Source organism: Rhinichthys klamathensis, unplaced genomic scaffold (assembly GCF_029890125.1).
Source record: "Rhinichthys klamathensis goyatoka isolate OS25496 unplaced genomic scaffold, OSU_Roscu_1.1 h1tg000571l_1, whole genome shotgun sequence".
NCBI lineage: Eukaryota > Metazoa > Chordata > Actinopteri > Cypriniformes > Leuciscidae > Rhinichthys > Rhinichthys klamathensis.
This window is the reverse complement of record NW_026607037.1, coordinates 2,707,974-2,723,064: the sequence shown is the minus strand read 5'-3', so window position 1 is coordinate 2,723,064 and position 15,091 is coordinate 2,707,974. Positions and strand designations below refer to the sequence as shown.

The 15,091-nt window shown below is 41.1% G+C and overlaps 3 protein-coding genes across 4 annotated transcripts; 1 reads left to right on the top strand and 2 right to left on the bottom strand.

Annotated features, from left to right (window-relative positions):
• Positions 1 to 6,448: 6,448 nt before the first annotated feature.
• lrrc3cb (leucine rich repeat containing 3Cb) lies at positions 6,449 to 7,453 on the bottom strand. Its single transcript, XM_056239872.1, has one exon. It carries the CDS (start codon positions 7,276 to 7,278, stop codon positions 6,466 to 6,468), a length of 813 nt encoding a protein of 270 aa, XP_056095847.1. The 5' UTR covers positions 7,279 to 7,453; the 3' UTR covers positions 6,449 to 6,465.
• Positions 7,454 to 8,595: 1,142 nt separating this feature from the next.
• Positions 8,596 to 11,022, bottom strand: tmem86b (transmembrane protein 86B). The gene is made up of 3 exons (XM_056239807.1): positions 10,852 to 11,022; positions 10,311 to 10,554; positions 8,596 to 9,501 (listed from the first exon to the last, which is right to left on the bottom strand). Exons 1-3 carry the CDS (start codon positions 10,900 to 10,902, stop codon positions 9,047 to 9,049), a joined length of 750 nt encoding a protein of 249 aa, XP_056095782.1. The 5' UTR covers positions 10,903 to 11,022; the 3' UTR covers positions 8,596 to 9,046.
• Positions 11,023 to 11,823: 801 nt separating this feature from the next.
• aspdh (aspartate dehydrogenase domain containing) lies at positions 11,824 to 14,503 on the top strand. 2 transcript variants are annotated; one of them, XM_056239886.1, is made up of 8 exons: positions 11,824 to 11,928; positions 12,280 to 12,330; positions 12,702 to 12,846; positions 13,013 to 13,097; positions 13,237 to 13,386; positions 13,575 to 13,798; positions 13,995 to 14,134; positions 14,428 to 14,503. In XM_056239886.1, exons 2-8 carry the CDS (start codon positions 12,282 to 12,284, stop codon positions 14,463 to 14,465), a joined length of 831 nt encoding a protein of 276 aa, XP_056095861.1. In that variant the 5' UTR covers positions 11,824 to 11,928; positions 12,280 to 12,281; the 3' UTR covers positions 14,466 to 14,503. The 2 variants fall into 2 exon arrangements, with proteins under 2 accessions (XP_056095861.1, XP_056095862.1); XM_056239887.1 differs by having other exon boundaries at positions 11,841 to 11,943.
• The last annotated feature ends 588 nt before the right edge of the window (positions 14,504 to 15,091 follow it).

The following is a 15,091-nucleotide window of genomic DNA, read 5'->3' as shown; positions in this document are numbered from 1 at the left end:
ATGATCTGGGCCACACACCTCCCATCCACAATCGGCCCAAATGTTGTTTGCCGTCATGCATGCAGTGCCATCATTGCCACGCATGGCCCAGAGTTGGCTGACATGATGCATGCCAGTGCCGGCAACACGCCAGCAGTGCCATTTTGAGGCCACATTTGGGCCAAGTCTGTTTGCTATGTGGGATGTGGCGGAAGACAAAACTTGTAGTCCATTATAACATCTACAAAGACACCATCCATGCTTTCAATATGGAACTAGGCAAAGCTAGACAGACTTTTTTCTCAAATATTATAAACAGCAACTTAAACACCACATGCACTCTTTTTGCTACTGTAGAGAGACTGACAAACCCCCCAAGCCAGATTCCCAGAGAAATGCTCTCAGACAGCAAGTGCAGTGAGTTTGCTTCTTTCTTCTCTGAGAAAATCAATAATATCAGAAAGGTGATCAGCATGTCCTTGAGTTGCGCTGGGGTCAAACAGATCAGACCACTACCTAAGAAAGTAGTTACTATGTCTGTTTTCGAAGAAATTGATGGCAAAATTTTGGAAGAAACCGTACAGCACCTTAAAACATCAACCTGCGCCCTTGACGCACTTCCCACATCTTTCTTCAAAAGTGTGTTAACAGTTTAGAAGCAGATCTCCTAGAAGTGGTAAATGCCTCGCTTCTCTCTGGGAATTTTCCAAACTCTCTGAAAACTGCAGTTGTCAAGCCCCTCCTGAAAAAGAGCAATCTGGATAAGACGATATTAGGCAACTATAGACCGATCTCAAATCTTCCTTTCATAGGCAAGATCATTGAAAAAGTTGTCTTCAATCAGCTGAACAAATTCTTAATCTCGAATGGATACTTTGACAATTTTCAATCTGGTTTCCGATCGCATCACAGCACAGAGACAGCACTCATAAAGATAATAAATGATATTCGCTTAAATACTGATTCAGGCAAATTATCAGTGCTGGTACTACTCGACCTCAGCGCTGCATTTGACACTGTTGATCACGACATACTTCTTGACAGGCTGGAAAACTGGGTGGGGCTTTCTGGGACAGTCCTAAAATGGTTCAGGTCATACTTAGAAGGGAGTGTTATGAAGTTGGAGGAACGAACCCAAATGCAGACGATATGCAGACAAACAGGGATTTATTGAGGCACAAAACAGAAAACAAAAACCCACGAGGGGGCAAAACAGAACTGGACCAGAGCACAACAAAACTAAGACACGATGACAAACAAAATACTGACTTGACAAGAAGCAAACTCACAATTAATAGAACAGGTCTTCAGGTGAAATACTCACAGGGATATACACGCAAAGTTAGACAATGTACCGACCCAGGACAGCAAACACAAGGGGATTAAATAGGGAGACACTAATGACAAAGACAGGTGAAGCTGACTAGACAAGGACAGGTGAAACTGACTAGACAATAATGACGAGACGAGGATAACAAGGGGGCGGGGTAACGTAACGAGACAACACAAGCACATGGCTCAAAACACAAGACCATGTGCTTGCACACAAAACATGATTCTGTGGCTAAGTGGTTCAGTGGTTCATGTGGGTTGTCTACAAACCGGAAGGTTGGTGGTTCAATCCTCGGTTCCACCTGACCAAGTGTCGAGGTGTCCATGAGCAAGACACCTAACCCCAGCTGCTCCCGACGAGCTGGATGGCGCCTTGCATGGCTGCCGTCGCCCGTCGGTGTATGAATGAGTGAGTGAATGGGTGAATGTGAGGCAAATTGTAAAGCGCTTTGGTGGCCATTGGGTCTGTGAAAGCGCTATATAAATGCAGTCCATTTACCATTCTGTCATGATCCTGCCTCAAGACTAGAGAAAATCAAGGACACGAGGGCAGAATCATGACAGAACCCCCACCTTAAGGAGCGGCTACCAGACGCTCCTCAAGGGGACATCAAACACGGGACATGACAGACTGAGACATCGACACAAACCAACAAAACATGACAAATAACAGTAACGGCAAACACGAAAACACAACAACAGGGTTAGGATGAAACATCAAAAATAATAAACAAGGAAGGGGAGGCGGAGGCACAACAAAGTTCTTGGGGAACTGTCCAGGGTGGGTAGGTGGGACGGTGGTCTTGGGTTTACGGGATGTGGGCTTAGGATGAGGATTCCGGGCGGACTTGGGTGGAGGCACACGAAGAGACGCCTTGGGGGAAGCAGACTGGGACAGGGTGACACGAGGAGAAGCGCTGGGGAAACTTGACTGGGACAGGGCAGGAGGCGGCACGGGACAAATGACAGGGAGAGAGGTAGACGACTGAGGAACGGAGAAGGGCAACAACGGAACTGGTTGCGGAGCCACCACAAAGGGATCAGTGTTCACTGAAGCTGAACCAGAATCAGCGCTCTTATCCACAGACTCGGAAGATGTGCTCATATCAGACCTGGAAGCACTGTCTGTAGCGGGCTCGGCGACTGCGCTGACTGCAGCGGGCTCGGCGACTGCGCTGACTGCAGCGGGCTCGGCGACTGCGCTGACTGCAGCGGGCTCGGCGACTGCGCTGACTGCAGCGGGCTCGGCGACTGCGCTGACTGCAGCGGGCTCGGCGACTGCGCTGACTGCAGCGGGCTCGGCGACTGCGCTGACTGCAGCGGGCTCGGCGACTGCGCTGACTGCAGCGGGCTCGGCGACTGCGCTGACTGCAGCGGGCTCGGCGACTGCGCTGACTGCAGCGGGCTCGGCGACTGCGCTGACTGCAGCGGGCTCGGCGACTGCGCTGACTGCAGCGGGCTCGGCGACTGCGCTGACTGCAGCGGGCTCTGTGACGACACTTGACGAAGGACAGGAGGCTCCCCTCCTTCTCCTAGATCGAGAAGCAGAGGCCGTAGCCGGGCTTGTGACCGGTTGGGGAAGCACGGTGGTAACTGTGCTGGGCGAAGGAGGAGATATATCAGGCCGGATAGACTCCGACGCTGAGGACTCAGAAGGAGAGTCCCACGAGGTTCGCCGCCCTCGCTTCCCACGGAGGTCAGCAGGTGCAGATGGAGTGCCAGGAGTCGTGAGAGAACCAGCCTGGTCCCCGAGCGTCGCGACGCCGATCAAACGACCCTCGGGAATAGCTGGCAGGCAGGCGGCAGGCGAAAACCATGGGAAAGCCGTCTCTGACTCCTCCCGGGAGAAATGATCAAAAACCTGAGCGAAGTTCTTTAGGATCCACTCACCCTCAGGCGAGCATGGCAGATTGACGCTCCTCCTGTCGCGGGGAGTTGATAACCAACATTGATCAGAGGGGCCCGAAGGTTGCTTGGCAGGAAAGCTCATACTGTCTGCTGGGTTCTGTCTTGGTCGGTACATTCTGTTATGAAGTTGGAGGAACGAACCCAAATGCAGACGATATGCAGACAAACAGGGATTTATTGAGGCACAAAACAGAAAACAAAAACCCACGAGGGGGGCAAAACAGAACTGGACCAGAGCACAACAAAACTAAGACACGATGACAAACAAAATACTGACTTGACAAGAAGCAAACTCACAATTAATAGAACAGGTCTTCAGGTGAAATACTCACAGGGATATACACGCAAAGTTAGACAATGTACCAACCCAGGACAAGCAAACACAAGGGGATTAAATAGGGAGACACTAATGACAAAGACAGGTGAAGCTGACTAGACAAGGACAGGTGAAACTGACTAGACAATAATGACGAGACGAGGATAACAAGGGGGCGGGGTAACGTAACGAGACAACACAAGCACATGGCTCAAAACACAAGACCATGTGCTTGCACACAAAACATGATTCTGTCATGATCCTGCCTCAAGACTAGAGAAAATCAAGGACACGAGGGCAGAATCATGACAGGGAGAGGTTATTATGTGAGTATAGGAGACCATAAGTCTGAGTGGACATCCATGACATGCGGAGTCCCTCAAGGCTCAATTCTTGCACCACTCCTATTCAACCTGTACATGCTCCCAATGAGCCAAATAATGAGAAAGAACCAAATCTCTTACCACAGCTATGCAGACGACACACAGCTCTACTTAGCCCGATTGCCTAACGACTAAAGCACCATTGACTCCCTGTGCCAATGCATTGATGAAGTAAACAGTTGGATGTGCCAAAACTTTCTTCAGTTAAACAAAGACAAAACCGAAGTCATTGCGTTTGGAAACAAAGATGAAGTTCTCAAGGTGAATGCATACCTTGACTCTAGGGGTCTAACAACTAAAAATCAAGTGCGGAATCTTGGTGTGTCTCTAGAGTCAGACCTTAGTTTCAGTAGTCATGTCAAATCAATAACTAAATCTGCATACTATCACCTGAAAAATATTGCAAGAATTAGAAGCTTTGTTTCCAATCAAGACTTAGAGAAACTTGTTCATGCTTTCATCACCAGCAGGGTGGATTATTGTAATGGACTCCTCACTGGCCTACCTAAAAAGACCATAAGACACTTGCAGCTCATACAGAACGCTGCTGCCAGGATCCTGAGCAGAACCAGAAAATATGAACACATCACACCAGTCCTCAGGTCTTTACACTGGCTCCCAGTTACATTTAGGATTGATTTTAAAGTATTATTACTGGTATATAAATCATTTAATGGCCTAGGACCTCAATACATTGCAGATATGCTCACTGAATCACAGTGAGGATCACATCAGCTAGAAATACCAAGGGTTCACTCTAAGCACGGAGAGTCTGCTTTTAGTTATCATGCCAGCCGCAGCTGGAACCAGCTTCCAGAGGAGATCAGATGTGCTCCAACAGTAGTCACATTCAAATCCAGATTAAAAACACTTCTGTTTAGCCCTGCATTTACTGAATGAGCACTGTGCTACTGTGTCCGACAGTTTGTACTGTATTTTATTTTATTTTATATTCTAAACTGTTTTTAATTATTCTTATTTCTTTTGATTGTTTTAATTTCTTTGCTCTTAACTGTTTTAATTATTCTTATTTCTTTTGATTTTTCTATGTAAAGCACTTTGAATGACCATTGTGTATGAAATGTGCTATATAAATAAACTTGCCTTGCCTTGCCTTGCCTAGTTTGTGGGGTAATGACAATAGTCTGATGTGGAGTGCCCTCTGGTGGCTCTCAAGGGCACTCCAGCTGGTGACCGTTGCACTATTACTTCTAAATTAGGATGGTTTTTGCAAAATGCATATTAATACAGCAGTTGATTCATACATGAATGGAAATTCATAACACTGGGCACCTGAGCACTTGCTGTCAATAATTGACAATACAATTGTGAATCACTAAAGCAGCTGATTAGTAAAGCAGAGACATATGAAACTGGGTCTAAAAATCATGAAGACCTTGAGAAACATATTCAAACATCATTATTGGTATCAGATGCCACTGATGGGGAGCAGGTGCTGGTCCATCATGCCTACCAGGCCCGAACAACGATAATAATAGATGACAGTGCTGTACATCTGAAGACTGAAGGGCTCAAGCTCTTCCGTCTGTATTTAATTTTGAGTTCAAATGTGGTGTAGTTATTCAGTGTAATCTGAATCCAACTCTCGCTACTTGTTAAAAGTAGACATCTTATATGAGTAATACAAGTCATTTGAGCCTATTGTCTGCATAATTTTGCAACCTAAGCCCAGATCAGTATTTCTATTTCAATACAGTATCAGTATTTATATTTCAATAGATACAGTATGATATACAGGTACTGCACATAATCTCATTGTTATTGGAGTCTCACAAAAACCCACAATGTGCTCAAATCTAATATAGCTACTGCATGTACAACATGTGTGTCCCATTTTGAAAGACACATTCTTTAACCTCAGGAACCCTATTTTAATAAAAAAAAAAAAAGCTTTTGATCCGGGCAGTAACATATTTTCAATTGGTCTTGTGTCCCAAAGAAATGGTTACCAAGTCTCAATATATCAAGTTCACAGTTGTTTTTAATGCATATTTCTATAAATAATGATAATCACTTTAGAATTTTCAATTTTTATTTCACTTTATTTCTCTTATGCTTACCAATCCTACATTTATTTGATCAAAAACACAGTAAAAACAGCAATATTATGAAATATTATGACACTTTAAATCAACTGCTTTCTATTTTACTTTATAAAAAAAAAAAAAAAAAAAAAAAAAAAATTGTTCCTGTAGTGTCAATGCTGTATTTTCAGCATCATTACTCCAGTCTTCAGTGTCACATGGTCCTTCTTTTTTCTTTTTTATTATCATCAGTGTTGAAAGCAGTTGTTCTGCTTTTTTGGGGAAACCGTGAGACTTCTTTCTGATTTCTTGATGAATATTAAGTTCAAAAGAATACCATTTATTTGAAATAGAAATCTTTTGTAACATCATATAAGTCTTTACTGTCACTTTCTCTATATATTTTGTTGTTTTTTTATTTGATCTTTTATACAGAAACATCAATAAAAACAACAGAAAAAGAAAAACCAGTGTAATTTTAACCCTGTTATTCATAATTGTGTTACGGCCTGGTGTTAAGTGTCAGTGAATCCTCAGATCTGCCCTGCCTGTTGGGCAGAGACTTGAGATACTCGAGGTGGCGAATTGCATCTTCTTGGTTGTGCCTTACATAGTAAACTAAATAGGATATAACCATTGTAAACCAGCCAAACATTGTTATCAGCATAGCCACATCAATGGTCCTCTGGATTGCAGTGCAGAAGTCAAGATCAGTCGCCACCAGAATGAAGGGCATACCTTGAGCCTCCAGCGCTTCAGGTTCAGAAGTGTTGCACACCACCTCAGTGAGGGAGGAGGGATCCAAGAGCAGCTGTGGCATAGCCAGCTGCAGACGACAGTCACACAGCCAGGGGTTATGAGAGAGGTTAGTCTGGGCTCTAAGGTCGCCGAACGCCTTGGGGTCCAGGGTCTCCAGCTGGTTAGAAGAAAGATCCAGGCTGCTCAATGAGTCTGCAAGGTGTTGAAAGGCTCCGGGCTCCAGGTAAGCCAACCTGTTGTGGGAAAGATCTAATTTGAACAGTAGTGGGAGCCCTATAAAGGCATCGGCTGGTATGGTAAGCAGCAGGTTGTTGTCTAGGTATAGATGCTGTGTAGTGTTCGGAAGGTCACGTGGCACTGCAATCAAGTGCATGTCACTACAACGGACCACCAGCCCGCCGTCGACACTCTCTGAGCAGAAACAGCTCTCTGGGCATCCGTTTTCTGCTTGGTGGCACAGACACACATCCAAGACGTGGAGCAGGAGGGTGAAAGTGAGAGAAAGGCAGCTGGCCACAGCATGACCGCCCATAGACATACTGACAGTCCCGAACATCAGGAGGAGGAAGAGCACACCAGCTCAAAACAAACAGGAAACAGGAAGAAAATAATAATAGTCATTATTACAACTGACACCCTGCTATCATTATGCTTGCTGATTGTGGAGTTATTTTGAGGATAAATGGGCACTTGTTGTTAGGTTAATTACCATCAAGCAACTGCTAGTTTTTTAGGGCATAAACTTAGCTGTGTTCTTCAGATGTAGAGGAACGAGTTGGATATATAATAAGAGAAAACGGTTGATACAGATATAGCCTAATTTATGCCTAGCCTATTTTTTTTTTGGGGGGGGGGGGGGGGGGGGGGGGGTCAGTTTATCTTTTCTTTTTTTTCTTTTTTTTTTTTACATACAGCTCATGAATGTTAACTAATATCGCTCCTCAAGTCCGTTAATGTATAACTTACCTATAACAATCCAGAAATTCAATAAAAAAGGTTTTGATAAGCTTGGGAACTTAATGGGGGGAGGGGGGGGGGATGTAAAATAGGCTAAAGTTATTTACCTGAGAGAATAGATGAGAATTCGTAACTCGCGTTACGAATGTTGTTGTCTTTAGCGCATAAACACACGGTGTGTTTCCCGTTTTGGGCTTATTTCTTCAAAATTTTCATTCATAATTTGCCTGTCTGACTAATTATGACTTAGCTGCTATATCCTCTTTCCCTCGGAATGTGAACGTCTCCTCATCACCAAAACAACGCATGTGATGATTCCATCGGCATTATTCACAAATGAAATGGATACGAGTTCATTCCTGTCTTGAAGATCAACTTGTCTTGATCGTAGAGAAGCCTCTCTCAGTTCCCATCTCTCTCCTCAGTTCTGTTGAGTGAGTGAGTGAGTGAGTGTGTGTGTGTGTGTGGTTTTGGAATACCGAAGCTTTCCTCACACATAACTCAAGATAACCGACAGATGACGCTATAAGTGAACGGGGATCATCTGTCCATGATGTTTGATCTTACGTCAAGTATGTTTGAGCTTACGTTAAGATCTTACGTCAACTGTAGTGATTTGTGATTAGTGTCAAATCACTACAGTTCAGTTTACTCAAGTTATTTATTAATACTATTATGGAATAAATTTTAGCCTAATAAGATCCTAAATGTTCAGTTTAGATATCTTAATACAGACTAAAACTGCTTAGATTTAGCAATTTTACAATTTCTATTATATATATATACCGTATATATATATATATTTCTATTATTCAATTTCTATAGAAAAATAAAAAAATAAACATTTTTACATTTGTCTTTTGTCCAGCAACTAGACCACAAAAGTTTCATGAATCAGTCAATAAATACATATCTGTGACACTGTGACACAACCTCCTTTATTTTCTGTTTAAGTATGATACAATTATCTCTGCTCTAGAAATAGCATAATTTCAATGTGGAGCATCCCAGCATAAATATTTGTGTTGTTCGACAAAATAAAACTTGATTTAAATACAGTTAAATTTAATTAAATCAGTTCATATCAGCGCAGAGTCTGTTGTGAGGAGTTTACATCAGTCTGCTGCAGTGAAACTAGAAGAAGGCCTAAGTCTCAGCTGTTATTGTAGACTGTAATATTTCAGATATTTAGGGATATAAGTCAAGTCCACACACAATAGTTGTGGATTTAACTGCGAAACAGACACAGACAGGTTTATTCAAATAGGTCCCATTTTATACCGTAATCAACCCTTTTCAGTGATGATGATACACAAAGTAGTGTTTGTGTGGCATCACTAAACCAATATCCTGAGTTCACAGCAGTTTTATGATCTCTTCCACTTGTGGATATCATCAGCATCCTCCTCCAGCATTGCCTTCACGTCACCCAGCGCAATCATCAGCTGTGCCAGGTAGTATGTTGTCATAATAATGTGCCTTTCGTATTCTATATCAAAGACATTGAACTTTGTTAGTGCAATTGTGAGGTCAGAAGCCATGAAGACCAGGCTCCCCAGCAGGACAAGCGGCCGCCGCGTACGAACAGCTAGTGTAGCCATGATGACAATGAGCAGCACGTAACCCCCTATGGCTGGGACGAGGACGTCAGCTTCTGGATCAAGCCGTAGGAAGGGCACCAGGTACACATAAAGTCCACCGCCGATCAACCACAGGGGGAGGTAGAGGATATAGAATGAGAAAGACGAAGATGTTGCAGAATATCGTGATGACAGGAAGGAGAAAGAGTAAAGCAAGTGGGCCAGAGCGAAACAGCTCATTCCTGAAAAAGAAAACAGAAAGAGATTGGACTGTGAGACAGGGTTTTTGTAATCAACCAAAACAATAAATAAATATTTATGTTACTTGAAGTAAAATAAATGTCAATCAAAATAAAATTTAATATTTACTCATTTTTTTAACTAGTTGCAAAGGAAAGTTTTATAATTTACCTTTACCTGATATAGGCTACTTAAATCATTAAAAATGAAATAAAAATGAATAAAAGATGTAGACTTATTTTTTTAATAATAATAAAAAGAGACAAAATCACACAACAAAATTACAAAACTTGAACTAAAATTAGATTAAACACAAATTCAAACCATTAATAAAAACTGATGTTAAAATAACACTGCTGTGGAGAATTGTGATTAATTCTATATTAAAATGGAAATAAATTTAAAGTAATTAAAAACATTTGTAATAAAAAAAATACCAAATTCCCTAATTCTGAATGGTAATTCTCATTTTATTCTCATTACAGTGATACAGTTACAAATACGATGTATATATCAAGTTAAAATAAAGACTGAACAAATTAGTATCATGATGTATTAATACAATATAAAAAAAATATATATTTTATTACTATTTTGGATTGTGGTGATGGCACTTTTTATGGAGAAATTGTGCCTAACTGCTGCCATGAAAATAAATTAATATCCCTAATATTCCAATGTATATATATATATAGCCTATATATGTATATATTAGGGTGAAATATGGCCTGGATATGTTCTTGTTAAATTTTGTGTCATTAACCCTGATAGTCTTAAGTTAAGATATGGGACAGAAAGAAATAACTTTTACCATGAATAAAACGTTCTGGCCAAATAAGGCAACAGTCTCCGCCCGCTGAGAGCAGCAACCCTCCGGCCACACCCATTAGACTCCGCCCCCCATTATAGCTGAACACCAGAAGGACCAACGAGAGGATGGGAGCAGCCTTTATTCCAGCAGCCAGAAGAGAGGGGGTGGAGTCTGGGATCCACAAATAGAAGTATATTGTGCAGGATGCAAAAAAAGGGAGGAGGTAGAGAAACAGTACACAGCACTGGAAAAGAATGAAAGCAGTACAGGCATCAGTTATAAAAACACAGTCTGCACATTCTGCTCTAAAGAGAATTCTAATAGTCTCACATTTTTTTTAATTAAACATTAAATGCAAATATCTTTGTTATGAGGAAATTAAAACATGACATGAGTGTGAAGCCATAATACTAGAAAAATAATTGTGACTAAATGTGGATCTAAATATTTAAACTGGATGTCTGTGAATCCCACAAAAGCAGAACGCAGGTGTCTGTATTTGTGTGCAGGTGTGTGTGTGTGTGTGTGGTGATGTGATTACCGTATTTCTGCGTTGTCTGCGGTCAAAGGCACTTGTCTCCAGGATGTCCATCTCTCTCTTCTGGCCTAAACAGTCACACACACCGTTCTCAGATGTGGGCCACGTATTCCACAACTGGGAGATCTGCAATGTCTCTGTGAACTATGTATACCAGTGTGTTTCATTGGCTCGGGTAGGTCTGGACTTTGGACCATTATGAGGGATGTGTTATCTGTCAGATTGTTCTGTCATAAACAAAGTACACCCCTCACTCTCTCTCCTTCTTTCTGTGCCTGTCTCTCCCTCTTCTCTCTGCATTATGGCCTATTACCCTGCAGTGACATCATCAGTAAGAGCAAAGGTTTGATGATTGAGACACAAGTTCAGGAAGATCTTTTTTTTTAATTATTATTAATTATAGAAAATTATCTTTATCACTTTGATTTCTGTCTTTTCAGCTTATTTTATTCATTTTGTCAGCTTTTCCGTTGTGTTTGTAGATGTCAGAGTAAGGAGAAGCACAAGAAACGTTTTATTTAGGCTAATTGTTTAGGCCTATATCAACCTAAATATATGCAAAAGTATTGTAATTATTATAATAATCATTGTAATTCTAATTCTTTTTTTCCATTATTATTAGCTTCTCTGATGGTAGTGGTTTTAAATGCATAGTTATAATCAAAACTGCTGGAGATATTTAAATTTTTCCACATGGTCACCCATATGAGGGCGCCACGGAGCCGCAGTGTTATGATGCAAAAAAGCACAAAATAAAATTATATATATATATATATATTCTAAATACATTAATGTTGTATATTTTGGGAGTCTACTATAACATTTTTGTCTTACACTTGTTAATAAGGTGTTTAAAGACCTATCATAGATGGCATGGCAACTTCAGGTTCAGGATCCCCGTTTCTACCATAAATAATATTACAGTGCTCCTTTAAAATATCCAAACGCCAATGGATTCACACACAAAGTCTAATGATTAACATGAACTTTAACCCGCTCTATCCAACAATCTGTCAAGTTTAAACAGCGAAAGAGATCGACGAACATCGAGAAGAAAGAGAGAGTGAAAATAGAGAAAAGGTAAGGATTAAGCAGGTAAGTGAAAGTTGAGAGGAGCGATTGAGTTCAGTGTGTTAGAGATAAAGGAGAATGTATTAGTTGGACGGTGACATTGGAGAAAATGAAAAGGGGGGAGGGGCCAGAGTTTTAATCAAGAGCATGTGTGGGGAATATACATGCAATATAAGCAAATCTTCTTGGCCTACATGCTGTTTCCCGTTTCAGAAGTTACAAAATAGACTACACTGTTGTTATATAGTTGTGGGTAACAATTAGCTCCCTTAAACTACGTTTAGCAGACAAACCCTGGAGATTAGACATTCTATAGAAATGCTATTATGGTTCTTTTGAATCTATTTTCTCAGTTTGCAGATATGGCTGATAGATCCTTAAAGGTTGGAATTGTGGGATATGGACATTTAGGTGAGTTCTCCAGTGAAAACTTCTGTTTCAACTTTCCCTACAGTGTATTACACATTGATTTATTTAATTTGCACTTAAAATATTGCATATTACCTTTGACAAAATAAAAAAAAATTATACTTCCTGTTTTTTAAATATAACATCTTAAGGTCATTTTCTCAGTTAATCAGCATATAACCATATATTTTGTCATCGAAAAGTATCTGGGACTTTTGATTCATTAGTGAATCTGTCCATAACACAAACCACTAAAATATCATGAAAATGTATTGGTCAAGAAGCGTGGAAGAGCTGTGATTACTCATGTTCAGTATCAATTGATGTTCTGTCAAACCATGAAGCTTGTATTTTATATTTCTCTCTACATTCAGGACAGTTTCTTGTTGAGAAGATCCAAAGGGAAGGGCCTAAAGTGGGGCTGCAATTAGCATTCGTTTGGAACCGAAATCCAGACAAACTTAAAGATTCATTGCCCGAAGAGCTCATTCTACATGACCTCTCAGATTTCACATGCAGGTAAACATTGCTAATATGTTTGTATGCACGTGCATGTTGCATAGGGGCACTTTTCCCCAGTCATATCAATGGCAAAAAGTGTCCCAATCAACCTGAATTCACCCTATTTGTTTAAATGTAAACGGGAGAGACAGAGCACTTATAAGTGTTTTTGTGTGTGTTTCAGAGTAACTGATGTAATAGTGGAGGTGTGTCATCCACAGATAGTTAAAGAGTTTGGGGTCAGATTTCTGTCACACGCTCATTTTCTGGTAACTACTGTTTACCTCTATATTAATCACCAGCAATCTTGCTTTCCATATTATTTACATTATTTCATAATGATTACAAGCTGTGTTGGTTATGTAATTGTTATAGAACCATCCCCGATCAAGTTTTTCCCTCCCTCAGGTGGGCAGCCCTTCGGCCCTCTCCGACACCCAGCTTGAGCACGAGCTCCGCACTGCTGCAAAACAACATGGAAAAACGCTTTATGTGCCCAGTGGTGCATTATGGGGTGGCCAAGATATTCAAAAAATGAACGACAGCGGAACATTGCGGGTGATACCATTTTATTATAATTATTTAGTGTACAAATTTTAATACGATTGCTCATAAAAAATATTTATATTCAACAGGTGGTCAGCAAAGTTAATAGCTAAAGTTCAACTTAATATATTTTTTAATGTGAGAGAAACAATTAAGTAATTTTCAAATGTAAATGGTAAATGGTAATGTCTCTCTCATAGGCTCTTTCCATCCGAATGTCTAAACATCCCTCTTGCTTTCGACTGACTGGTGGCCTGCTCTCTGATTGGACGGAGGGAGAGGGGAGGCGGGTCTTGTACCACGGCTCAGTAGCAGAGCTCTGCCCCATAGCCCCCAACAATGTGAACACAATGGCAGCTGCGGCCATAGCCGCATCAAAGTTGGGCTTCCATGGGGTTACTGGAGAAATCGTTTCAGACACTGCGTGAGTTGCCAACTGGTCCTCAAAATGTTTCATTCCTCATAAAACACAATAAAACTGCCTCCATACCTAGACTTTTCAGCATGTTGCTAAGTAGTTGTTCACTACCAAAAGTATAAAAAAAAAAACCAATATACTTCAGGTTTTGTTCAAATCCTTAACCTTGAGTATGAGCATTTCTTCTTTCCTTTCTCTCCAGATTAGCAGACTACCATATTGTGGAGGTTGAGGTAATAGGTCCAGATGGGTTCTCAGTGAAAACGGTAAGACGGAACCCCGCCAAACCGGGAGCTGTAACAGGAAATGCCACATACAATTCCTTCTGGAGCAGCTTACTGGGTATGTTTGCATAAGAAAGACAGATGGAGTGCATATAGCCAAAAACCACAGTATGTGGTGAACATCCTTATAAGCCAAACCTGGTTTTGCACAGATAATATAGCCATAGAAAGCAATTCCATCATGAACTTTTGCATTCTTTTGTAACCATCATCTTTTCTTTCTGTCCAGCTAAAGTTTGAAAATGAATGAAAAGTCCAAAATGATACATAATATCTCTTGTCTCATATCTTATTATCTCTGTCTTATTATATATTACATTATATCTGAATTATGTTGTCTTTTTTTTCCAGTCTGCAAGGGTCATGGAGGGAGGGTATATCTGTGTTGACAACAGTCAGAAAGTGTACAAGTTAACCGAAGAATAACAGTTGCACATAAAGAAATAATAAAAAAATTGTTGTCGTGTCAATAATGTTGTAGACTTTAATCTCTGTTGTACAGCCGTGACAGACATGACAAATTTAAACAGTGCTCGTGTGTATTTGTATTACAGTATCAATGATCATCCAGTGCATTCATTTGACAGGTTAGTTTTTGCTACATTACTTGCTTGTGATTCTTTAAAGGTGCTCTAAGCGATGTCACGCGTTTTTTAGGCTGAAACATTTTGTCGTCACATACAGCAAACATCTCCGCACTATCCGCTAGCTGCCTGTCCCCTGAACACACTGTAAACAAAAACGCGGTCTCTGTAGACAGCCCAGGCTCCACAAACAGCAACAAAAACAAACTGGTCCAACCTGGACCACGAAACATAAACAGTGTTCCAGCCAATAACCGACAAGAATGATTTGGGGGTTGGGGGGTTAGTGCGCGTGCAACGGAAGGGAGGGGGAGGGGATGAGGAGGAGGGAGGGTCGAGCTAGCCTCCATTTTGTTTGACAATACTTCGAACGTCAACAAGAAGTGACGTCACGCAACATCGCTTAGAGCACCTTTAATAATAATAATAAT

Bases quoted from the DNA above. Each gene is read 5' to 3' on its own strand.
- lrrc3cb (XM_056239872.1), bottom strand. From the start codon at position 7,278: ATGTTCGGGACTGTCAGTATGTCTATGGGCGGTCATGCTGTGGCCAGC.
- tmem86b (XM_056239807.1), bottom strand. From the start codon at position 10,902: ATGGACATCCTGGAGACAAGTGCCTTTGACCGCAGACAACGCAGAAAT. The intron at 10,555-10,851 runs GTAATCACATCA...ATTCTTTTCCAG, and splicing joins GCAGACAACGCAGAAATACG to TGCTGTGTACTGTTTCTCTA. The intron at 9,502-10,310 runs GTAAAAGTTATT...TTTCTTTTTCAG, and splicing joins GCCAGAACGTTTTATTCATG to GAATGAGCTGTTTCGCTCTG.
- aspdh (XM_056239886.1), top strand. From the start codon at position 12,282: ATGGCTGATAGATCCTTAAAGGTTGGAATTGTGGGATATGGACATTTA. The intron at 12,331-12,701 runs GTGAGTTCTCCA...CTCTACATTCAG, and splicing joins TGTGGGATATGGACATTTAG to GACAGTTTCTTGTTGAGAAG. The intron at 14,135-14,427 runs GTATGTTTGCAT...TTTTTTTTCCAG, and splicing joins CTTCTGGAGCAGCTTACTGG to TCTGCAAGGGTCATGGAGGG.